Source organism: Pleurodeles waltl, chromosome 3_1, assembly GCF_031143425.1.
Source record: "Pleurodeles waltl isolate 20211129_DDA chromosome 3_1, aPleWal1.hap1.20221129, whole genome shotgun sequence".
In the NCBI taxonomy this organism is placed as follows: domain Eukaryota; kingdom Metazoa; phylum Chordata; class Amphibia; order Caudata; family Salamandridae; genus Pleurodeles; species Pleurodeles waltl.
Window position 1 is genome coordinate 358,834,251 of NC_090440.1, and position 23,188 is coordinate 358,857,438.

The window sequence follows — 23,188 nt, forward strand, 5'->3', positions numbered from 1 at the left end:
GGTGGTGGTGCTAAAAGGGCCCGGATAGCAAAAAGAAAACGAAATTTGGGAAAATATGTGCCCAAAATCTGCTCTGAGAACCAGGAGGAGACCGTGAACAACATGCTTGCCTATCCTCCGCCTGGGGTTCATTGCCAGTCAGATTTACTTTTTGACTTCTCTGGCTACTTTCTTCTCCACAGCAGCAAGTTATTTTCAGCAGCCCTTTGGTAAAGTAGTATCCAACCTTGTGGAACTGCCATGAGCTACATGGAGCTGTGCCAATGTGTGCTCCTCCTAACATCCTGATAAACCTGGGGCTTATAAACTTTTTGGCTCCAAAGAGCTCCTGAGGACCAGGACGAACTTGCCAAGCCAATCCACCTGGGCTAGAGATTCAGGTTTCTTCAGCTGGGAACTTTTCCACAGTAGCAAATCTCATTGAGGGGAACCTTGTGGAGGAGTTATTTAGCCTTGAGAGCCCTCTCCAGTTACAGTGTGCAGCCTTGCCCCACTGAAAGAATCTGAGCTCTAAAAAAGTGACTAAGTACGATTGAAAAATATCCGTTGGGGAACACATCTTCTTTTGGCATAAAACTCAGATTTCCCAAGCAATAAAAATCACTGGCTTCACTGTGAGTTGTCTGATGACTATCTGACCTCGTGGAGCCCTCTTCAGCCAGAGCCTGTTGCCTTGTCCCTCTTAAGATTTTGGACTTCCATTTCAGAGACTATATCCAAAGTTAAAACTTCCCACCTGATTGAACCTCGTTCCTCTATCCAGCCCAGCCACCATCATGTTTGGCTTCAAATGACAGATGGGTCCTGGTCTATCAAAACTAGTTGACCTTGGTTTGTGCCTACCACTTTTCGCTACTCTTTTTATGTACAAGTTTAACATTTTGAATTTCTGGTTCCCTCGATTTTTCTAAATTGGCGTGTGATTTTTCTTCTGTTGTGCTTTTACTTTAATACTGTTTCAGTACTACATAAATACTTTACACATTGCTTCTAAGTTAAGCATGTCTGGCCTGTGCCATAGCTATCAGGTTTATTTAATGGTTCACTCTGATGAGGAGAGTCCTTTTACAAGTCCAGAAAGTAAACTGAAGAGCGGGTCTGGGTCCCTGACTTTATACCTGGTACCTTCTTTAAAGTAGGAGATTCTTTTAGAGGTTTCTCTTTGAAGTGATTGGAATTTCCTGACTCCCCTATCCTAGCTCCAGGCTGGCTGCAGGGAAAATGCAGTGGTGACATGCCCTTTGTGTGAAAGCAGAGCAATACCTATTCAGTTTCAAGTGGGACTGTGCCTAGCTCCCCCCCATATCCTGCCAGCAAATGGCCCAGTCAGGAGCACCTCATCCCTCTATTGTTTTTCAATGTGGGAGGAATTCACAAAGTCAAACTGCCAACTACACCCAGTCTTGTGCCCTAGGTCAGGCTGTTGGCACCAAATGGCAAAGGCCAGGAGGATGCCAACCTTCTAAAAGTGGTATTTTCAAAATTGTCATTTATAATCCGACTTTACCTTTAAATTACCAAGTCAGAAGATTAAACATCTCTGCATCGAGAAACCATACCCGAGGAGGTACTGCTTTTATATCACCATAATTCATTCATAATATATATAGGCAGCCAGCAGTCTGTATAGTATAAAACCTATGTTGTTTTTATAATCCACGTTTGAGGTTATAGGGTGGTTTGAAAAGCAGCTCAAAGGATCTTTCCTAAGAGGAAAGATGATCAGATTTTCCTTCTTAAAAGAAGCTGTGGTTATAATAATTGTGGTCGTCTCATCATAGACCACTTTGAAATGTGGAATAATTACTTTTTTTTATTTCCCTTGGAATACCATCCTAGTTAGATTAATGTATTCCTCTACTATTTGCTATAATAGCCCTAGTTGGATTTTACTGCAAGTTAACCCAGTACCTCTTCCTTCAAGAAACCAATGATCTTGAACGGAATTCACAGGCAATGTCCTTAACTTATTCTCCACCTACCTCCCCAGCAACCACAAGTTTGTTCAATTGGGCATCTCTAGGTCTCAAAAGATCACTATCAGCTATAGTAACTGCCAGGGATCCATACTATCCTCTGATATCTTCAATAGCTATTTGAGGTTTCTTGGTGCTCTATTCACATGTAACAGCACCAATATGCTGATGTTACTCAACTCTACTAAAAAGTCTGCTGTGCTTCAGGTATCTAATGCCTCAACAACTGTCCGCACATCATCCAGATCTGTATGCTTAGTACCTACAAGAAGCTCAACCCAACCAATACAGAATTCCGGTTATTTTACAATAATAGTAAACAAGAAAAAATATAAACCTTATTCAAGGGCATACACCGTGACAGCTTGGAAACCCAATTTTCACTGACTGCCAAGTCACTTGGATTCACCCTAGAATGCAACCTTACCCTCAATGAACACACACTGCCAAAAAATACAGCCTGATACCAGCTCTCTCTTCTAAAGAAAATGAAACTGTTTCTTACAGAAAGCAACTTCAGAACTCCTGTTCAAGCTTTCATACACTTGCATTTGGATGGTGGTAACACTCTTCTCCATGACCTCCCAGACTCTACACTGGCACAGCTTAAAGGTATTCTACACACTGCAGCATATCTCATGCAGGTGATGAAGAAGTATGCTCACATCACCCCCATCCTGCTAGAACTTCATTGTCTTCCCTTGCTGGCCTGCACTATCTTCCAAACTTCAAAACCACCTGACTCATTTCCAAAATCAACACGACCATCACTCCCACTTATCTTGCAGATAAGCTCACTCTCAGGTGGTTCTCGGCACACCTGCAGCCAGTTCACTATCAGATTGTAGAGTAAGAAGTGTTAAAAAGAGAAGACGAGGCAGCAGGCCTTTTCCATATAGGCACCTAGGATCCGGAATAACACACCTGTATCTATTGTGACTGCCCCAACCTTGCTTCAGTTTAGGAAAGAGTTGAAGACCTACCACTTACAAGAACTCTACATGACAATGTATTAACAAAACAGCCATATCTCCTTTCACTCTTTGACTTTGTTCTTGTCTTTGACCCTATTCAGCCTTCCACTATCTTCTGGCTAGGTTTGTGGTATATACTCTATACATACATATCGGAAACATTTTTGGGGGAGCTAACACTTCGATGTGTTATTCTAGAATTTCAAGAATCTCTCAGAGATATGGAGACATTCTTCAACTCTCGCTTTCCTTGGATCTCCTAGGCCTCTACTCCTAGTATTATTTATTCTAAATTTGATTTTCCAGGCCAGAGAAGTTTCCACTTTATTATTGTTCTTGGTGTTGGTTTTATATAGGTCCAAGAGATAACAATCTTGTTCTTATATCTAGTTTTCTTAATCTCCTCTGATATGCCTGATCTCTTATGTTTTCAGTTTTGGGGCTATAAGTAATATCTTGCTGAGCATGTGCCAGTTCCTATTTTTGTTAACCAATTCTTCTCTCTCCAATCCCTTTATGCTAATAGTTTTAGAAGGTATCACCACCTAAAATATACTTTACAGCCATCCCAAAGCATAATCGCCAAAGCCAATGCTATATTAGTCTAAAAAAATGTTTGTAACACTGTTCCACATGCCTTATGAGATTTCTTGTCCTGTAATATGTCCAAATCAATGTAGTCACCATTTTTTGACAGCAGTATTTATCCTCTTCCCATTTGGTGATTAATAGGAATTGGTGCGTAATCTGCTAATATTGGGGAAAAAATGTCTGCCTTATTTCAAAAGATTGAGGAGGAAGTTAAAAAAATACTCAATCAGGAGCTGATGTTTGTATTTGCCATTGAAATATGTCAACCCATGCTCGTTCGAGTGGCATTTGCTCCAAATATCCACTGGCCCGTGGCTCCCCAATAACAATAGATGTTATTTCCCCCATTTCAATGTTGCTAGGATAGAGCACTATCTTTAGTGTCTGGTTTCCTGTCTATTTTTTGCAAAGGCCCATTAAAGCACCACAAATAAAAATTGAGGAATTGCAGCCAGATAATTCCATTATCATTTCTTCAAGGACCCTACTGCTATCTGTGATGATAGGCCAGAGCGATCGTCTCTTGACTTCTTCAAACGTCTAAAATCAACCACCTTTCTTGTCTTGTTTATCTCCCATTGTTCTCCATTCCTTAATAAAAATGCCACCTCTGGGGGATGGGTGTCATCCTTACAAGTAAGGTATTTGGGTAGCTGCGTCTGGGGTAAGATAAACATAATTATACCAAATTGTTGAAGAAAATAAAGCACAATTTAGGAAATTGAGACAACAATTCTCATGTGTGGAGAGAATTAATTTTGTTAAAATGCTAACTCCCCCTTGTTCTTCTTTTGTTTCAATGCCTTCCATGGTACTGATTAAGAGTATTTTTGCAAAACCAAACAGTAGTATTTTAAATGTTATCTAGTCATTTATGTTATCCAGAATCTTCAGACAAAATGTTTGTGAATCAGTAGGATGGGCCCTACAGGAATTTGAATAGTATTATTTGACACCTTCAGCATCCTTCAATCAATCGATCAAAAAAATGTGTAGAGCGCGCTACTCACCCATAAGGGTCTCAAGGCGCTGGGGGAGGGGGAACAGTGGGGGGGCAGGGAGGGTCACTGATCAAACAACCATGTCTTGAGGTTCTTTATGAAGACCTGTAGGTCTTTGGTTTTGCAAAGGTCGGTGGGGAGGGAGTTCCAGGTTTTGGGGGCGAGGTAGGAGAAAGACCTGCCTCCTGTGGTGGTGAGTTGGATGTGGGGGACTGTGGATAGGGTGAGGTCAGCTGATCGGAGGTTGCATGTGGGAGTGTGGAAGTTAACTCTTTCATTGAGGTAGGTTGGGCCAGTGTTGTGGAGGGATTTGTGTGCGTGGATGAGGATCTTGAATGTGATTCTCTTGTCTATGGGGAGCCAGTGAAGGGATTTGAGGTGTGGTGAGATTCGTTCGTGGCGGGGGAAGCCAAGGACGAGGCGTGCTGCTGTGTTCTGGATTCTCTGGAGTTTGCGTTTGAGTTTGAGTGTGGTGCCGGCGTAGAGGGCGTTACCATAGTCCAGTCTGCTGCTGATGAGTGTGTGGGTGAATGTCTTTCTGGTTTCTGGGGGAATCCATTTGAAGGAATTTTTTTCGAGTGCGGAGTGTGTGGAAGCAGGAGGAGGTTAGAGCATTGATTCGCTGTGTCATGGAGAGGGAGGGGTTGAGGATGATGCCGAGGTTGAGTGCGTGGGTTGCGGGTTGGGTGCGGGGCCTAGGACGGTGGGCCACCAGGAGTCGTCCCATGTGGTTTTGTTGGGGCCGAAGATGATGATCTCGGTTTTGTTTGAGTTGAGCTTGAGGTGGTTAGTGGTCATCCAGTTGGCGGTGTCGAGGAGAGCAGCGTGTAGGTTGGTTTTGGCGGTGGTGGGTGTGCGTGATAGGGAGAGGATGAGTTGGGTGTCATCTGCATAGGAGAGGATAGTGATTCCGTGTGCTCGGAGGATGTTGACTAGGGGGATCATGTAGATGTTGAAGAGTGTGGGGCTGAGGGAGGACCCTTGGGGGACTCCGCAGGTGATCTTGGTAGTGTTGGAGTGGAAGGGCGGAAGGCGCACTCTCTGGGTCCGGTCGGTGAGGAAGGAGGTGAGCCAGTCTAAGGCTTTGTGGTGAATTCCTATGTTGTGGAGGCGTGTGCGGAGTGTGTGGTGGCAGACGGTGTCAAAGGCTGCGGAGAGGTCTTGGAGGATGAGTGCGACGGTCTCGCCTTTGTTGACTTTGGTCCTGATATCGTCAGTGCATGCGATGAGGGCGGTTTCTGTGCTGTGGTTCTTGCGGAACCCAGATTGTGAGGGGTCAAGAGTGTTGTTTGCTTCGTGGAAGTGGAATGGGCAGGTGTTGACTAATTTCTCTGCGACCTTGGCGGGGAAAGGGAGGAGGGAGATGGGGCGGTAGTTGGAGAGGATCTCTGGGTTGGCTTGTTCTTTTTTTATCCTAGGAGAGCAGTGATTTTCCCAGTGCTTCCAGGGGTTTGGGTAGGTGGCGGAGTCGAAAGAGGAGTTGCTTATGTTGTAGAGTATGGGGGCGATGGTAGGGCTAGCTTTGTTGTAGATGCAGTGTGGACAGGGGTCAGAGGGGGAACCGGAGTGGATGGAGTTCATTTTTTTTCGGTTTCTTCGTGTGTGGTGGGGGTCCATGTGGAGAGTGTGGTGGGGGGGTCCTGAGTGGGGGTTGGGTTGGGTGAGTGAGGGATATGTGTGGTGGGTGTGTGTGGTATGAAGCTGTTGTGGATGTCCAGGATTTTGTAGAGGAAGTGGTTGGAAAGGGCGTCACATAGGGGCTGTGTGTGAGTGGGGTCTATGTTGCTGGCTTTGGGTTTGGCAAGTTCATTGATGATGGTGAAGAGTTCTTTGCTGTTCCTTCATTAATGAAATTGTTATTTAGCAAACTAATAGTCCTTTCTTGTATGAAATGCTGAATAAAATGATTTAGGATTGGTTCTCATAGGATTTGCACAACAGTTTTGGGGCCAAAAATGGTTTAAAAATATTAAATTTAAGACAATGAATGCTGCGTGCCAAATATATTCTGACTGAGTAAGGGAGTTCAAAAATATTGAGGCGGTGGGATGTAATCCTGTTTAGAATAACCCATCCCTGCTGTAAGAGATCACAGAGGGTTTTACATGAATGAAAGGAGGTAGGCTTATGGGTATTAAACCAACGATTCAATGAAAATGGTTTTCTGCCCTTCTCTCAGCTGGTTGATAATTCTGGAACAGTTTTTACTTCCCATACCTCACATGGTTATTACTTCTAATAGGTCAGGCTCATGTATACAAGAATACACATCATCATACTCAATATCCAAATCACAAAGTTGATAGAGACTTGACATTGTGGTGGAGCATCAAGGCCAAATTGGATTTCCCAAGTCATTTTCAAGATAAACCTGTTGTTCTGGGCAGTCACATTGTTCCATGTCCTCAAGTATGATTTCCAATGTGAAACAATGCCAGATGCTTGGAGGGGCTCAATCATTAATCCAATATATAAAGGAGGCAATAGATCAGCACCAGAAAATTATAGATTAATTGCTCTGTTGGGTAACAAAGCAAAATATTGTGCCTCCCTCCTGCAACAAGGTCTAATAACCTGGGCAAGCAATAAGGAAGTGTTCCCTATAAACCAAACAGGCTTTAACCTGGATACCAGGATTGCTATTAGCATCTCAGCACTTTCGCTTGCCATCGATCAACATTTAAGGAGGCAAACATACCTACATCTTTGCTTCATAGACTTCAAAGCAGCATTCCACCATGTCCACCACAACAAGCTATGGGAATAATTGGTGCAGGGGAACATTCCATTTTCTTTAATTATATCAGTACAAATGATTTAGACCAATACCTGGGTGACAATTAAGATCTCAGACTGCACTTATCTATCCAGGAAAATTAACACCTTTTTAGGCCTGAAGCAGTGGTGCATTCAGCCTACCCAACTTTTCAATCTTTTGCTAAATGACCTGACTCTTGAACTGGAGCTTGTCAACTTCCTACCCTTCCAATTTTGATGGCTGTCCTCTATCCAATCTGCTGTATGCCTCTGATGTAATTTTGGCATGTCCAACTAAGGTGGGTCTCCAAAGACTAATTGAGGCTCTTGCCATGTAATCATCAAATGGAATATAAATAAATCTAACTAAGACCAAAGTGATGGTGATCAATATCAAGATGAAAAACAACTTCATAAATGGTATTTCGAAGGAACTCAAATTGGAAATGCTGATGAATACAAATAATGTGGGGTGATCATAGACTTGAGAGGCTCCATCACACCTCAAAAACAGCAGCTAAGAACAAGAGGGCAATCCCTAATGGTAGCATTTAAAACATTATACAATACACTCCAATAGCCCTCCTGGATCCCCATTTTAAAAGTAATTTTCACACAATTACCACTGTAGGAAGTTGGCTCTGTATATACTATTTCAAAGTAAGAAATAGTGTGCACCGAGTCCAAGGGTTCCCCTTAGAGGTAAGATAGTGGCAAAAGTAGATAATTCTATTGCTCTATTTTGTGGTAGTGTGGTCGAGCAGTAGGCTTATCAGGAGGTAGTGTTAAGCATTTGTTGTACACACACAGGCAATAAATGAGGAACATATACTCAAAGACTTACTCCAGGCCAATAGGTTTTTATATTGAAAAATATATTTTCTTAGTTTATTTTTAGGAACCACGGGTTCAAGATTTACAGTTAATACTTTAAATGTAAGGTACTTCACTTAGATACTTTAGGAACTTTGAATGAAAACAATATCATGTACAGTCTTTGTAAAAACGTCAATAAGCTATTTTCAGAGTGGAAACAGTGCAAAAATCAACAGTTCCTGGGGGAGGTAAGTAAATGTTAGATTAGGAGATAAGTAAAACACTTACAAGTCTCAGTCCTGGGGCATAGGCAGCCCACCGTTTGGGGTTCAAGGCAACCCCAAAGTTACCACACCAGCCGCTCAGGGCCGGTCAGGTGCAGAGGTTAAAAAGGTGCCCAAAACACATAGGCGCCTATGGGGAACAGGGATGCTCAGGTTCCAGTCTGCCAGCAGCTAAGTACCTGCATCCTCGGAGGGCAGACAAGGGGGGGTTTTGTAGAGCACTTGGGGGGGGACACAAGTAGACACACAAAACACACCCTCAGCTGCACAGGGGCGCTGGGTGCAGCGTGCAAAGCAGGCGTCAGGTTTCAGGTAGGAATCAATGGAGGGACCCGGGGGTCACTCTAGTGGTGCAGGCAGACACGGGGGCTTCTCGGGACAGCTACCACCTGGGCTAGACAGAGGGTTGTCTGGGGGTCACTCCTGCATTGAAGTTCGGTTCCTTCAGGTCCTGGGGGCTGCGGGTGCAGTGTCGCGGTCAGGGGGGAGCCTCTGGATTCTCTCTGCAGGTGTCGCTGTGGGGGCTCAGGGGATTCATCTCTGGTTACTCACGGGCTCGCAGTCGCTGGGGAGTCCTCCCTCAGGTGTTGGTTTTCTGCAGGTCGAGCCGGGGGCATCAGGTGCAGAGTGTGAAGTCTCACCCTTCCGGCGGGAAACGTGAAGTCTTTGGAAGTTACTTCTTTGTTGCAAAGAAGTTGCAGGTTTTGAACAGGGCCGCTGTTCACAGGAGTTTCGTGGTCCTGTAGTCCAGGGCAGTCCTCTGAGGCTTCAGAGGTCGCTGGTCCCTGTCGGATGCGTTGCTGGAGCAGGTTTTCGAAGTTGGAGACAGGCCGGTAGGGCTGGGGACAAATCAGTTGTCCTCCTCCTCCTTCTCTGCAGGCTTGTAGGTCAGCAGTCCTTCTTCTTTCTTCAGGTTGCAGGAATCAGATTTTGTGGGTTCAGTGGAGCCCCTAAGTACTGAATTTAGGGGTGTGTTTAGGTCTGGGAGGGCAGCTACACCCTCTTTGTTTCTCCTCCCTGAGGGGAGGGGGCACATCCCTATTCCTATTGGGGGAATCCTCCAAAATCAAGATGGAGGATTTCTAAAGGCAGGGGTAACCTCAGCTCAGGACACCTTAGGGGCTGTCCTGACTGGTGGGTGACTCCTCCTTGTTTTTCTCATTATCTCCTCTGGACTTGCTGCCAAAAGTGGGGGCTGTGTCCAGGGGCGGGCATCTTCACTAGCTGGAGTGCCCTGGGGCACTGTAACACAAAGCTTGAACCTTTGAGTCTCACTTCTAGGTGTTACCGTTTCTCCCGGGTGGGGGGAGGTGTTAAGCATCTCCACCCAGTGCAGGCTGTGTTTCTGGCCTCAGAGAGCACAAAGGCTCTCACCCCAGGGGGGGTCAGAAACTCGTCTCTCAGCAGCAGGCTGGCACAGACCAGTCAGTCCTGCACTGAAGGATTGGGTAAAATACAGGGGGCATCTCTAAGATGCCCTCTGTGTGCATTTTTCAATAAATCCAACACTGGCATCAGTGTGGGATTATTATTCTGAGAAGTTTGATACCAAACTTCCCAGTATTCAGTGTAGCCATTATGGAACTGTGGAGTTCATTTTTACAAACTCCCAGACCATATACTTAATATGGCCAGACTGTACTTACAATGTCTAAGAATAGACTTAGACACTGTAGGGGCATATTGCGCATGCAGCTATGCCCTCACCTGTGGTATAGTGCACCCTGCCTTAGGGCTGTAAGGCCTGCTAGAAGGGTGACTTACCTATTCCACAGGCAGTATTTTGTGGGTATGGCATCCTGAGGGCGATGCCATGTCGACTTTGTCTTTTCTCCCCACCAACACACACAATATACAATGGCAGTGTGCATGTGTTAGGTGAGGGGTCCCTTAGGGTGGCACAACATATGCTGCAGCCCTTGGGGACCTTCCCTGGTCACAGGGCCCTTGGTACCACTGGTACCTTTTACAAGGGACTTATCTGTGTGCCAGGGGTGTGCCAATTGTGGAAACAATGGTGCATTTTAGGTGAAAGAACACTAGTGCTGGGGCCTGGATAGCAGGGTCCCAGCACACATCTCAGTCAAGTCAGCATCAGTATCAGGCAAAAAGTGGGGGGTAACTGCAACAGGAAGCCATTTTCTTACAGCCACCATCCCTGACCTATGGCAGTGAAGATAGAAGGGGAGCAATGCAACAGTATTGAACACAATTCTATCCAAACCATGAAGATATCTTAAACCATTCCCCAATAAACACATCACCTGCACAGATCCAGCTGGACTTTGGTGTAACCAAGAAACCAATAGTGAGACAGGGGCCATCATAAAAACCCATCATAAATTAAAAGCAACCACCGAAAAAATCACCTAACCATGTCTTCTGGACAGAAATTAAGAATCGACTAGAAAACGCATCTGCAAGTAGTTATCTGAAACTTCTCTCTACAACCTTAAAATAAAAACTGTTTGGGACTTACCATGTACACCACTTTTAAAATAGCACTATGTATTCAGATGAAAACACTTTCAATTAACGAGGTTAAGCCAGCAGTGTCCAAGCGATCACATGCATGGATGCAGAGTTAAAATTACAGCATCTAAAAAATACAAATCTACCTTGTGTCTGGTTATTATATCTTTATTAAAACAGAAACTTACGGACCTACGGTTTGGGGACCTGCCTTCACTGCATCACATTCCATCATGGCTAAAGAACACCAAGAGCATCACAAATGCAGACTCCATGGGTCAGTGAAAAGAGGATCTAAATCACTGTCAATAACTAATAAGGAATTTGAGAGAAATATTGTGTTATGCTTCCAACCAACGAAATATTAAATCGCGTAGAAGTGCAATAACAGCATGCTTCGATCGAGCTGACACAATTCTCAACTGCTGATTCACATGTTTTGGCCAGAATGGAAAACATAATAAAGAACCTCACAAAAACGCCACTCATAAATTGGATGGACTCAATTTTTCTATAACTTTTACATTTTTATAAAAAAAGGTTATTTCATTTTATATACTGCATTGTTATGGACTATCTTCTTTTGCTTAAAAAGGACTAACTGGGATGTTTATTTAAAGTGCACAGTGTATTTATAATGCCATGATTTTAATTAATTATGCATAATAACAAAACCTTGTAAAACCTTGTTGATAATTTTGGAATAGATAGCATAGTTCCTGTTTTTAAGAACTTGTAACAAAGAAGTTATTTTCAAGGAAAAAGAGGGGAAAAAGCCCATTAAATGAGGTCTTTCATGTAAATTTGCTCGAGGGCTTTTTTTGCAGCTAACTATATACCGATGTATACTAGACCATTCTAAGATTAGATCAAAATGGGTAGAGCAACTCTAACTGTAGATGCTGGAGGAAAGATGGCAGAAGATATGTTTATATTCTCATCACATACTGCTGTGCTCATATTTAAGGTGAATACACCATTTCTCAGTTTATAAATTCCATCACACTCCAGAATGGTTAAATAAAATCTCTCCCAAATGTAGTAATCTTTGCTCAAGATGCCACATAACATTCAGCTCCTGGAAATGTGATGTGGAATCATACAAATTTAAAGGAGTTCTGGTGAGAAGTCTTAAATTGCTTAAAAAATTCAGAAAACTTGGATGACGGAAATGAACATTGCTAGTGCAGGTGTATTATTTATAAAGGTTATTAATGAATGTTCATGTATCCTGAAAAAAGTTTGTGCAGAAAATATATTAATGTAGAAAAATAATGCACGCAGTTGAGAATGTGATTCAGAGGAGGGGCCGCCAATGTTCACAAAGTGTACTTACTAGTAGATTAATATTGTGAAATGTTGAATATATGTTGGACTAATGTAGTAATATGTTATATTAAGGGTTATGCATTATGCTCTAGCTTTATAAATTGTAGGCCTTAACTTAGCGAGTGTCTTGGCCTACTTGCCAAGCCTCATGTCAAAGCTGTATTGCTTAACGTTTAATAAATGGCTGTCCTAGAGAGTTAAACTGTGATTTTCATTGTGCATTGTTTGAATGTGCTCACAACAGAAGGTTCTCAAGAGAATCGACAGCTAGAAGATGCTGTTCCTCCTAATATAACATTTTGTGTGTTCTGCATGTGAGACTGACTTTCCCAGGAGGAGAACAATGGAGATGCTGACAGGAGGGGAAGCTGCAACAATATTGTTACCTGACAAGCCCGATGATGAGGACATTGCAGGACAAACCAATCAACGACATGTGAATGGAGTAATGGTAGAATTCGTAGATTTTGAGTTTTAGTTTTATTGGACGAAGTGTGAACATGTGATTAACTGACCAATAGGGATTTGGGAAGTACTTTTACTAGTTTTAATTTAATGTCACTGCACTGAGAAGAACTCAGCATTCTGCATTTTGCCATCACCGTCATAGCCCGTGTTCCTGCTGGCCGAAAGGTCAATATTTTCTTTTGCGTCTTGACAAGAGACGTGCTTAACTTTAATGCTGAATCCTAATGCCTTGCTGTTCGACTGATGTCCTGAGGATGAAGACTGACTCTACTTGCTGATCCACACTGAGGATAGATACAAACTGCACCATTTTGATAGAGGACCCTGAGTGGTCTAAGACTCCGGAGTATATTGCAAAGGGTTTGAGACACTTGGGTTATATGTTGTAATCTGTCTGGTTCTGTAGGTTGATCCGGAGTGGTCAACAAGTCAGAGTGTGAGTCAAAGTGTAAGAAATGAAATTTCGACTGCGATTTTGCGAGTCCTATGTAAACCAGGACAGACCCATTGATCAGTTGAAAGTAAAATTTGCGGGTAAAATTTTGCTTGCAAATCTGGGAGACCGAGAGAGAAGGAGTAGCTGTTAGAGCAAGAGCTGTCAGTGAAAAATCCGTAAGGTTTCTGAAACGATTGTGTTACCTTTCCTGTAGTAAACCAGCAGATTTGTTTTTTGATCAGTGCTCGCAATTTTTGCATTAGGGTGTGTGAATCGGAGTTTGGGAGGACAAGCCGCAAGACTTTGTCAGCCGCAATACGTGTGAGTGTGAAGTAATTGGAGCCGCGCTGGGATAGGTTGGTTAGTGAGAAGGGTCACGCACAGATTGGCAGCCGTCCGTGAGAGGAAATTGGTTGGGAAAGTAGATGAAAGGAATCTTGGGATTAAAAGTCACTTCCTGATTTGATTTTGAATGGTAAAAAGGTAGAAAAGCTGACATTTTTCAAAGATTTAAAGAGTGCCTTAAGGGGAGCTATGTATATTACAACGAGTATAGGCTCAGAAGGTCCACCAGATTATATTGTAATGGAAGAGAAGGGTGTTGCGCCATGACTTTGGCTAAAGCAATAGAGCAAATTGACAGAGAAAGATGGGAATTTAGTGTTTCCTACAAATGGGGCATTCAATTTGAGTGTTTTGTAGGATTTAAGAATGGTGCTATATGAATCAAAGCCCCTTCCGAGAACAGCACAGTTTGAAGCATTAGCAATCTGGGAGCTAGTAGCCAGACAGCAACAGCAACAGCAACAGCAACAGAAATTCGAGAGAAGGGTGAGAAAGGCAGAAAAGACTTTAACAGAGGCTAGGTGGGACAGTGATTAGAGAGTTTGGAGGATGGAGACTTTGCACGGAATTTAGGGCCAGATGTAGCAACCAGTTTGTGACTCGCAAACGGCAAAAATTGCCGTTTGCGAGTCGCAATCCGGAGTTAGCTATGCAGAAATGCATTTTGCGAGTCGGGACCGACTCGCAAAATGCATTTCCGACTTGCAAATAGGAAGGGGTGTTCCCTTCCTATTTGTGACTCGCAGTGGTATGCAATTCCATTTGCGACCGCGTACGCGGTTGCAAATGGAGTCGCAGTTACCATCCACTTGAAGTGGATGGTAACCCACTCGCAAATTGGAAGGCCCCTTGCCCTTTGTGAATGGACCCCAAAATATTTTTTCAGGGCAGGTAGTGGTCCAAGGGACCACTACCTGCCCTGAACAAATTCCGAAACATAAGGTTTCGGATTTCTTTTTTAAGTGCAGCTCGTTTTCCTTTAAGGAAAACGGGCTACACTTGGAAAGAAAAAAAACTGCTTTATTAACAAGCAGTCACGGACATGGAGGTCTGCTGACTACAGCAGTCCTCCATGTCAGTGAGTGCCCATAGTCGCTATGGGGCCGCAATTTGCAACCCACCTCATTAATATTAATGAGGTGGGTCTTTGCGACCCCATAGCGACTCGCAGACGGTGTCTGAGACACCGTTCTGCATTGCAAATTGAAACTTGCAATTTGCGAGTCGCTCGAACTCGCAAATTGCAAGTCGCAATTTGCAAAGTACCTACATCTGGCCCTAAGTTGTTTCCGGCAATTATGCAGGACAATGAGAAGGAAGGAAAGCTATTAGGAAAACTGAAGTCCGTCCAAAAGTAAGGAGGCTAGAAAGTCTTCAACAGTGGAGGGGGAATCAGATGATGATGATGAGTTTATTACGCAGTTGTTGAGAAATCTCCCATCACCATACACAGTACATGAGAGTAGTCCAAGTACCAGTGCTGATCTGACTGCTCCGACATAGCTTTATGGGACAATGAGTCTGATGCAGGTCAATCCTAGCCTGACACAGAATGCAATGCAAAGTGGTCTTAATGTGCCTACTACTCCTGTAGTACAAAATTAGATGCAACCGCCACAGGTTCAGAGAATTTATCCTGATGTGCCCACCAAGGGAGACAACTTCAAAATTGATGTTGCCTTCAGAACAGGTTTACCCGAGACCGAACCAACTCCACTTTTACTGCCCCAAGTGGAGCCGCAGGTAATGCTAAGATTTACTCCAGTAAAAGGGACACAGTCAGATATGACTCTGATGATGAACAGAATATGGGAGTTACTCTCTCACAGATATATGCAATATCATTACCTACTACTGTTGGTCCAGCTGTACCCTTATTTGCACAGAAGGAACCTATTGTAGGTGAACAGGGAGCTATGAGGGGAGGTTGTAATGAAGATGCTCGAATAGTCTTTCCTGTGGGAAAGCCTTTTGACGGATCAAGATCATTGTTAGACCTTAGTCCATTCGTAACACTTCCAGATACTATGGCAGGGTCAAATGTTAGCCGGAGTTTGAAAATATTGACACTGCAGATCCCAAATGCAGTTGCACAGCAGGTGCCACTAGTCCAAGCAAGTAACAGTCCGCTGCAAGGATTAACAGCTCAGCAATTGACTGAATGGTCAGACAAGCTGAATACCCCACAGAGTGGTTTTAAGGGAGAGGAGTGTTTGAATTATGCTAGGCTTAAGCATGGAAGCAGGTGAACTCATTGAGGGAACTATGGAAGTGAACAGGTTGGAGTCCTACACAGAGGCATGGTTGAGATACTTGTGCCTGAAGATTACGAGGGAAGTGGACAATGTGCTTCAGAAACTAGCAGACCTGGTAGAGAAGTACGGCATAGAAATAGAGAAAACAAAGCATTTGAAAAAGAGTTACAGATTAGATTTTGAGGCTAAATATTTTGAACACATGAGATCTGCCGGAATGAAAGCACACCTTATGGAATTGCTTCAAAGTTCCCAGACCTGGGGAGCATTAGACAAGTGGGAAGGCAGGTGGGTGAAGAAAAGAGACAAGAAAAGAGATTCTGTGGAGCTGACTACAAATGAACAGCAGGATAAAGATTCAGTGAATCTTTTACCAATGAGAGAGATTCCAGAGGGAAATTTTGTTCATGGCCCGTGGAGCAAAGGTGACATTCTATCATTTACAAATGATTATCCAAAATTGAGAGAGAAGCCAGTAGAGTGGTATCAGCTGACAGGTTTGTGAAACTTACGAAGTGTCTGTGGGAAGTCTTGAACACATTACTAGAGACAGTGGTTCCAGCTGATCTGTGAATTGAGTGTAAAAGGAGTGTAGATTGGCCAACAAGCAAACCAGAGAGAGATAAGAATACAGGTGCACCATCTCCTGAGGTAATGAAATATTACTATAAGGTGATTGAATTTTTTTAAATGAAAATCTGCCGCAGGACAGCTCAGGAAAGCAAAGGAGTCGGTACATGCGTATTATGAGAGATCGTTGCAGGCGTTCAAGCAATACATTGGTACAGAAACAATTGAGGCAAAAGACATGGTCCATTTTTTGTTCAGATTTGTGGAAGGGTTGAGACCTGAAGTTAGACAGATGATTCAGAGTTATTTGGTTTGCTGGCAAGCAAAGCCGATTGATGAGGTGTTGCAGTATGCGAAATACTGTAGTGATGAGATTGATTTGAGGCAGAAGAAGTTGAAAGAGAAGGTGATGGTGATGCAGATTAAAGCAGCTCAAACAGGAGTGCAAGGGAATTTTCTGCAGCAGTATCACAGCAGCAGCAGGGAAACATGATATTGCAGCCCCAGATGAGAGGCAGAGGTTGTGGAGGATATATGACTAGGGGTCCAGATCTAGGTACTGTAGGGGTTCAGAATGATGTGCAGGGAATGAAGAAGTTATTGCTATGTCACTTTTGCGGAGCCATTGGACATTGGAAATGGGAGTGTCCAATGATGATGCAGGAAGGTGTCATTCAGCAGAGTAATAACATCACTTCATTCCAGAACGTGAGAGGACCGAGAGTGAGAGGCCCTAATCTAAATTATTTTCAGAATAATGTGAATCAGGTGCAGAATTTTCAACCCATGTAGCAGGTGCAAATGCCACGTGTACAAATGTCACAGTTATAGCCGAATTAACAGCAGGTTCCCATGGTACATAGGCAGCAAATTCAAATACCGCAAGCCCCAATGGAACAGCAACAGATGATGCTTTCTCAACAGGTCACAGGTCACAGGCTTAACTAAAGTAATACCACAGTGCACCAATTCCCATTACACAGTGAGAATGGAATAAATGATGATTGCACGAGTGACAGTTCAGATGAGGAGCCATGTGTGCTTGCAACTTTCTTAGAAGTAGATCAAAGAGGTCCCTATGTGAAGGGAAAGGTTATGGGTCATAGAGTTCCATTCTTGTTTGACACGGGAGCTACACGCTCTACAGTAAGAAGTGCAGAAGTTCTGAATTTGCCCCCTTTCAGGTATAACAGTTCAGATTGTAGGAGTAGCAAACCAGTATTTGACCAACCCGATTACAGAACCGGTTCAGGTTCAAATTGGCAGCTTTCAGGGATTGCACAGATTCGTAGTCTGCGATTCAAGTCTGGTGTCCCTACTGGGAAGAGACTTGCTGTGCAAAATGAAATGCTCGATTACTTGTTCAAATGATGGAATTGAGATTCAGACAAATAATGATGATGACCTAGCCCCAGAGATAGAAGGTGTGACTACAAATGAGGAGTACCTGCTGATTGAATTTTTCCCAATGTTCACAGTGAAGAAGCTTCATCCTGATTTGCAGGGAACGGTTAAGGAGAAAGTGTGGGATTTGACAGGAAAAGAAGTAGGTCTGATAAAGGGAGTTGAGCCAGTTAAAGTTACTGTAAAGCCGAATGCAGTTTTTCCTCAACTTCTGCAGTACCTCATGCCGCAAGATGTCTTTATGAAGGTTGCTCAGATAATTACAGACTTTGTAAAGCAAGGGGGTTTGAAGGAAGCATTGAGCAGTCCATGTAATTTACCGATCATGGCTTTACAAAAGCCCTGTGGGAAAGTTTCAATTGTGCAGGATTTGGGAAAAATAAATGAGATTGTGGTCAAATCTTGTCTCGTGGTACCAAATACAGCTGTGAAAATGTTTCAGATTCCATGTGATGCTGAGTGGTTCGCTGTCATTGATTTTTCAGAAGCCTTCTTTTCTGTGCCTCTTCATGAGGATAGTCAATTTCTCTTTTTTTTTCAAATTTCTCGATTAAGTTTACTGCTGGTGCAGAACACCTCAAGGGTTTTCAGAGTCACCTTCCATATTCAATCAGATCTTGAAGAAGAATTTGAAATCATTGGAATTGCCTTTCCAATCGACCTTGGTGCAGTACATTGATGACTTGCTGATTGCGTCCAAAACAAGGGACGAGTACAAGTATGATACGATTGCCCTCTTGAACCACTTGGGAAAGAATGGTCACAAAGTGTCTCTGCTGAAATTGCAGTACTATCAAAAAGTTGTGAAATACTTTGGTCACAGATTGAGAAGGGATCAAGAAAGATATCCAGATAAAGGATTACAGCCATATTGCAGATAAATCCCCTGACCACACAGAGATGTCAGGATGTTCTCAGGGATGGTAGGCTATTGTCGCCAATGGATTCCAAATTTTTCAGTCATTTCGAGACCATTGCAGAAGCTGACTCATAAGGAAGTCACTGATCCTCTAGTGTTAGACCGGGCTGGAATGAAAGTGTTCACTGAATTGAAAGAGAGTATGTGCAAGGCTCCAGCTTTGGGTATGCCTGATTACATGAAACCTTTCACATTGTTTTGTCACGAGCGTGATGCATATTCTCTGTCTGTCTTGACATAGCTGGACAAACCGATCAACGACATGTGAATGGAGTAATGGTAGAATTCGTAGATTTTGAGTTTTAGTTTTATTGGACAAAGTGTGAACATGTGATTAACTGACCAATAGGGATTTGGGAAGTACTTTTACTAGTTTTAATTTAATGTCACTGCACTGAGAAGAACTCAGCATTCTGCATTTTGCCATCACCGTCATAGCCCGTGTTCCTGCTGGCCGAAAGGTCAATATTTTCTTGTGCATCTTGACAAGAGATGTGCTCAACTCTAATGCTTAAAGACTTTGCGTTTTCTGAACTTTAATGCTGAATCCTGATTTCCTGCTGATTGACTTATGTTCTGAGGACAAAGACTGACTCTGCTTGCTGATCCATACTGAGGATAGGTATAATGAATTAGACTGTTGATTTTTATACATATTTGCTTTTCCTTTCTAGCTACCAACTGCACCATTTTGATAGAGCCATAGTTAGATGTTTTTCCAAATTGATGTTGCTAAGTTGTTTTGCATGAAGTCCAACATGCTGATGCTAATCTGGTGTTAGTTAAGGATCCTCACTAATGCAATTATGCTGACAGGGAATAATGCTTGATGAATTTCTCTGCTGAATTCAAATGTATGTAATCACTTTGACACAGTTGACTTTGTTATTAATTTGAACCGTAACCTTAGAATGTGTTGTAGGTCAAGTCTTGATTGGATTACGTTTCTTCCGCCACTTTTAACAGCCAGTATTGTTTCTGTATGTGTTTCATTCGATTTTTAGATTAATCTACATGACCTTAGCATTGTTAATGTAGGGAAATAAATATTCAAACTTTTACTAAAAGGTGTGGTTATTCATGACTGAAAGATCATGGTGCATGACAATTATTGACTCTATTGATTATTGATGTTATTGACTGTTGTCGATTATTGACATTGTGTTATTTATTATGTACTGGAGCTATGGTATGAACATCTTAATTCCGAGTCAAAGGTTAATCAAACTATTTGCGTTCCCTTGTAAGTTTACTTATTAAGGTCAGACGTGCTAACAACAGGGATAGGAAGATGTCATGAGTGGGCATGTTAAGATGTTCTTTTCTTGCCTCTTTAAATGCATGCTCTTAGATACCTCAGGAATGGAGAGAAGAAATCCTCTCCAACGGTCGTGAGTGGATTCAATATATGGCAAAATAATGGATTTAGATGAGAGCTATTACAAATGAGGCAGCATTGGGCTGACCTTTAATAAGATTTGGGGTTCAATTCTTGAATGAGTGAATAATTTGTCATTTCAAACTGTTAGAAACTGTAAGCAGAAAACGTAAAACAAGGAAATTGGCAAATTCGTATATGGTAATGAAGGTAACGAGTGAAAGAATTTGTAATAGAGAAATGTTAGTTCATTCAATTTTTTTAAGTTCTGGAGTTACTAATTTGCGAAAAGGAACTATGTTTATTACTGCATTGTATTATACTGAATTTCCTAAGTTTTCAATAAAAAAGAAAGAAGAGCCTTAACGTATTCCTGATCTCGTCCACCACTGATCTATGACGACCATATGCAATAAAAAATACTTTATTACAAAATGCTGGATTCTAACTAAGAAAAGATCTGGTTTCATATTTCAACAGAGCAAAAAAACTTTTGAGAGAGATCTTTTATATGGGGTATTACAGTGTAGGAGTTCAAGATAATTGCAATGTGAAACAAGGAAAGTTGAACAAACTTTTGATTGGTGAGAAACATAATCATACATATTGATTGGTGACAAATTGTGCATTCTTCATAAACTAAAAGACAGCCTTCGGAAAAAGACAAAAATTTTATTAACACTAATCTGAGAAAACAAGTTTTAGTATACCTATCACGGACATTCTTTTCCTGATGTTGTTAAAATCTAAAATTGCTAATAGTTGGTATGTAACAGGTCGGCCCATTTCTTCTACAGTGATCGTCTCAGGAGTCCTGGACTTGAAAACAAACCCAAAGTTCCTGGCGGCAGTAACAAGGGCTCCTTCATCAGGTGACTGAACTTGATAAGCCAGTTCTCCTGAAAAGAAACAAAATATTGCTGTGTTAATGACTAGTCTTTATTAACCTGACGTTGCCTGGGCTCAAAGATTTACAATTAGGAAATGTAAGAAACAAACTACCTTGCATGATCTCCGAAGCTACTCTTTCATGTTGGTATTACTTTAAAAGTGTTATGGTAGAAAATATAATATTTTGCAAAATAGTAGCTACGAACAGACAGTGAGAATAAAAAAACACAAGGCCCACACATTCACTAAATTTTATGTGGAGGCAATTTAGTGCTGCACATGCGAGCCCTTATAATTGTAAGTACAGAAACACTATCTTCTGCGTTGCAATGCAGTAGAGCGCATGCAAGACTTCAGTAGATTTGGAACGATATATGTCTGGAGGGGAGGCTGGTGAAGGGAAATTAGCCCACTGAAGAAGAATTGCGCTTTCATAAACTTTGCTATCAATATAAAACAAAAATCATGTACCCCAAAAAGACAAGTAAACTCAAATATATATTTCAATAGACATCACATTGGCTATGCAATGGAGAACAAAAAATCCTGTACACAATGTGTTTTCGAAATACGATGAGGTTCATGGCCACTGTGGCTGCTGTCTTACCAATATCTATTTTTTAGGTTTCGCTTGCGCTGTGCTTGGGAAATATTTTGTATTCATTATAAATCTTAAAAAGGACCTACATCCCACCCTTGCTTTGCCTTCGCTATTCATTGGTTCTGTGCTTTCCACTTACTTTTTCTCCATTTCTATTGGCAGTAGCATAGTTTCTGCATTTACCAATGCTTGTTTCCCTTGTGTGTTTCTCTTATCAGTATCCCCTGTAGCCGAAGTACTCATTCTCATTTACTTTGGTGGGTGAAACTTCTATCTGATAGAGACTTCTAGTTGCAGATTCCTTACCTTAGAATTTTCCCCCAGGCGTCAGACTGGATCCGGAGATTTTTTCTTCGAGCAATACCCTTGCGCATCGGTAGGTGGCATTGGTCGACTCCGCAGGATGTCGTAGGAGTCGTGATCGCCATGAGGATGTCGGGAGTAGTACATAGACGCTACCCTCGCGCAGTGACGTCAGTACTTTTCTTTCCGCGTCACGCGCTGATCCGAGAGAGTGCTACCCTTAGCTATTTTTTGGCCAAATTCTACCATTTTGTCGACTTTTTTGCTGCGAACTTGGTGTGTCGAGGATGTCCCCGAAGACCGGGTTCAAGCCCTGTGAGGACTGTCACCGCATGATGTCGGTGATGGACCCTCATCGTGTCTGTCTGTGGTGCCTCGAGTGCGACCCCAACCAGAATTTCGTGCTCTGAGTGCCGGGCGATGCATCCGAAGGCTTTGAGGGAGTGGTCCCTAAAGCTGATGGTGGCACGGCACTCGACTCCACGTAAGTCGCGGAGCCACCACCACTCATCGTCATTGAAATCGTCGGGTCACGGTAAGAAAAAGAAGAAGTCGAAGAAGTCCCATCGCTCTCCGACTTCACCCCGTCGCTCGGATGACGCGGGACGAGCGTCAACGAAGTAGGCCTCCATCCTCGGAGACTATGCCTGGGTCGGCTCCGCGCTTCCCCGAGTATCCCGGAACAAACCCCGCCCAACTCAAAGAGTTTTACGAGGCCATGCGCCTCATCTTTGGGCCACCGAGGTCGCCTCCGGATCTGTGCGTGGATCCGCCCTGACGCTGGTCGCACAGTCGAGACCTTCCCTGGCGCCGGGTCTCTTAGCGACGCTTTCGACATCGGTAGTGCCCACTATCGACATCAACCCCATTCTCATCCCAACGACTCAGAGTCAGAGCGGCGACGGCCAACGCCGCCATCGGCTTCGGTGGGCCCTATTCGCCAGAGGTCGGATTCTGACCCATTTTCCTATGGGTACGAATATGGGGAGGAATTGGAGGGGTCCCTGGACCCTTATGAATACCAGGAAGACCCTACTATGGACTGGGCACAAGACTTGGGCGAAGCCAGTGGTCTTGATACTTCTGACTCTGGCATGCTGTCTCCTGCTACAGTGGCTACGGCGGAGGGAGCTACCTATGGTAATGGTGGTTAGTAGGGCGGCTGAGGTCCTTGGCCGTGAGCTACCTACTGTCGAAGTCAGGTCTAACCTCCTGACAGAGGTGCTTCAGCCTGGGGCTTCTACTTCTGAACCCCTTCTTCCATTTATTGAAGCACTCACTGACGTCCTTTTGGGTACGTGGTCCAAACCCAACACAGGGGCTCCTGTGAACAGGACAATAGCTCGCCACCATCGGCCTGCGCGAACGACCCGCAGTTCCTGTCCCAACAGCCTACGCCTGAGAGTCTTGTTATCCAC

The 23,188-nt window shown here is 43.2% G+C and overlaps 1 protein-coding gene across 1 annotated transcript in view; it reads right to left on the minus strand.

Annotated features, from left to right (window-relative positions):
* Positions 1 to 23,188, minus strand: part of ATP8B4 (ATPase phospholipid transporting 8B4 (putative)) — a 2,552,767-nt gene that overhangs the window by 1,038,512 nt on the left and 1,491,067 nt on the right. Inside the window, exon 15 of the mRNA XM_069222521.1 lies at positions 20,686 to 20,874. Within this exon, the coding sequence (XP_069078622.1) occupies positions 20,686 to 20,874 (189 nt within the window). The remainder of the gene's footprint in view (positions 1 to 20,685; positions 20,875 to 23,188) is intronic.